Source organism: Lactuca virosa, chromosome 1 (assembly GCF_052849685.1).
Source record: "Lactuca virosa cultivar CGN04683 chromosome 1, Lactuca_virosa_CGN04683_v6, whole genome shotgun sequence".
Lineage (NCBI taxonomy): Eukaryota > Viridiplantae > Streptophyta > Magnoliopsida > Asterales > Asteraceae > Lactuca > Lactuca virosa.
Window position 1 is genome coordinate 151,743,592 of NC_136426.1, and position 2,784 is coordinate 151,746,375.

The 2,784-nt window shown below is 36.5% G+C and overlaps 1 protein-coding gene and 1 non-coding gene across 2 annotated transcripts; one reads left to right on the top strand and one right to left on the bottom strand.

Moving 5' to 3' along the window:
- Positions 1–294: 294 nt before the first annotated feature.
- LOC145151801 (small nucleolar RNA R71) lies at positions 295–401 on the bottom strand. The gene has a single exon (XR_013732355.1). It is a non-coding gene; the product is annotated as a small nucleolar RNA R71 (small nucleolar RNA).
- Positions 402–1,362: 961 nt separating this feature from the next.
- On the top strand, positions 1,363–1,791 carry LOC145122153 (uncharacterized). The gene has a single exon (XM_079057807.1). It carries the CDS (start codon positions 1,363–1,365, stop codon positions 1,789–1,791), a length of 429 nt encoding a protein of 142 aa, XP_078913933.1.
- Positions 1,792–2,784: the final 993 nt, after the last annotated feature.

Here is a 2,784-nt window from a genome sequence, read left to right on the forward strand (position 1 = left end):
GCCACGATGAACTTCGAACTTAAGGGCCATATCCTCAACATGCTAATGGATATCCCATTCTTTGGAAAGAATCATGAAGATGCATAGAAGCACATTAAGACAGTTTTGGAAATATCAAATTATTTCAATGTGCCAAACGTTTCTAAAGATTCAGTTATGTTGAGAATGCTTCCAATCACACTAAAAGATGTGACAAAGGATTGGTTGGAGTCACTAGCACCAAGAGCCATCACTACAGGGGATATGATGAAAGAAAAGTTCATACAACAATTTAGCCCTCCTTCAATGGTTGCTAAGTTAAAGAAAAATATCGTGTACTTCCAACAAAATGATGATGAATCATTATATGAAGCTTGGGAAAGATATAAAGGGATGATTTGTAATTGCCCTCAACACGATCTCAATGTGCAACAAGAGATTTCAATTTTCTATGTTGGGATAAATGTAAGCACGAGACAACGTCAAGATTCTCAAGGACCAATGAGCAAGAAGGATCCAATACTAAAAAACTCTTATCGAAGAATTCGCTAAAAACTCATGAGAATATCATAACCCAAGAGAAGATGTTACTAGGAGCAAGGTGAGTGTAGATGAAGGAAAAGAAATTTTAGCTTTAGTTCTTGCAAAGCTAGATTCGATGATAGGAGTATCATGAAAATGGGGCAATCAATTGATGCGATACAAGTCGGATGTGATAATTGTAGTGGGCCACATCTTAATAAGGATTGTGATTTGGATGAAAATGGGAACATGAAAGCTCAAGTTTGCTACTCAAGCGGTGATAGGTTTGATGAAGTCTGGAGGAGACCAAAGAAAGAATGGAAGCCATATGAAGAATACCGAAAAGAAAAAGAAGACAAATACCGGCAACAAGGTCGTGGGTTCTATCAAAAAGAGAAAATTCAAGTTGAAAACAAACCCGATCTCGAGTCAGTGTTGAACAAATTTATGGCAACAAGTGAGAAGAGGCATGATAATACAGATGCTACATTAAGGAACCAACAAGCATCTATTGTGAACATAGAAACACAAGTGGGTAAACTAACCAACCTCATTCAGGATCGTTTGCCAAGTATTAATTCGACTAATAACGATTCAAGTTCAGAAACTCAAGTGTTCTTAGGTGCCACTAAAATACAGTCTGCTCAAACCGAAGAAAGAATGATAAAAAACTCGAGCCCTGTACAGTTGCCACAACGTGGTGATGGTTTCACCATGACGCGGAATCCGGAAACCATTCAATAAGATTTTCCGTTTGAACTATATCATCCACCACTCAACTACCCAGTTTTGACTTAGAATAATCCACTAGAGCAAGAACATTAGATTTTCATAGAACAAGTAAAGTCACTCTCAATCAATATGCCATTTGTGGAGATGATTGCAAAAATACTCGAGTACGAGAAATTTTTGAAAAGTCAAATAGGAAATCATAGTGAACTAGATAAGGTCTCAAATTTGATACTTAATGAGAAAAGTTTATCTGCTGTTAAAGATGGTATTCCAATAAAAATGGAAGATCCAGGGAGATTAACATTGCCTTGTGAATTCAAAAATTTAGTAAAGACAAATGCATTGGCTGATTTTGGAGAAAGCATGAACCTCATTCCCTATTCTTTTGACAAGAAGCTCAACTCACCAAAGTTGAAGACCAATAGGATGGCTATACATATGACAAATCAATCTATCACTTATCACCGAGGGATCATTGAAGACTTGTTGAGCAATGTTGAAAAATTTGTGTTTCCAGTCGATTTTGTAGTCTTAGAAATGAAAGAAGAGGAAGATTAGACAATAATATTAGGAAGACCTTTCCTAAGTACTACTCATGCATTAGTAGACATCCATAATTCAAAACTCACATTACGAGTTGGGGATGAGGAAATAAATTATGGACTAAAGGCAAAGTCAATCGGTTCAGATGCTCATAAAGATGTATTCTTTATGGAAGAAATTAATGAATTGGCCAAAGATGATAAAAAAGAAAACAAGCTTATGGAATTGGAAAAGATGATGGAACAAGAGGTAGTAAAATGCACTAAGGCAAGGATTACATGCTCTAATAAATTTGAGACTTTCACCTTTACAATTCCTCATGAGAAGCACAAGGAAGAGAAGGAGTTTAAGGACAAAAAGTAGAAAAGCTTGAAACAATCTAATGATAAGCAAAGAGACAAGGAGAATTCGAAGAAGGCGTATCGGAGGAGAATTGCTTTCAAAAGAAAGAGGCTGGAGATGCAAGGATTCAAGAAGATTCCACTCCCACTGAAGAAAACCTAGAGTGGAAGGAGTCCGGCTCACGAGCCCTAAAAAAGAAGTGCTTTTGGGAGGCAACCTGAGGGTAATTTGAATTTTTATTTCTTTCTTTGTCTTTAAGATAGTTTTCAGTCTTTTCTTTGGATGGTTGTCATTTCGGTCTCTAAATTTGCTTAAACATGGGATTTGTGGTAATTTAGTTTTGAAAATTGGCTTAAAAGTACAATTTGACACTGACCAGGGCATGGTTGAAACTGTCATGTGCCGTGGTTGAGCGATTTTTCACAATTTTCGTAAGGTGGAAGTTTTACCACGACATGGCTAGTTTGATGCCACGTCGTGGAAATCGACCTAGGTAAAAAAAGAGTTTTATTCCTCAACTTCAAGATTTACTTTTCACTTTTCCCATCACTTTTCAAATCCCATGATGTGTTCTTCATAACTTGAGTCGATTTTATCAAAATTGTCCATTGGTTTGTCAAAATTTTGAAATCAATCTTCCCCGAGAGGTATGATTTACATTCTTCA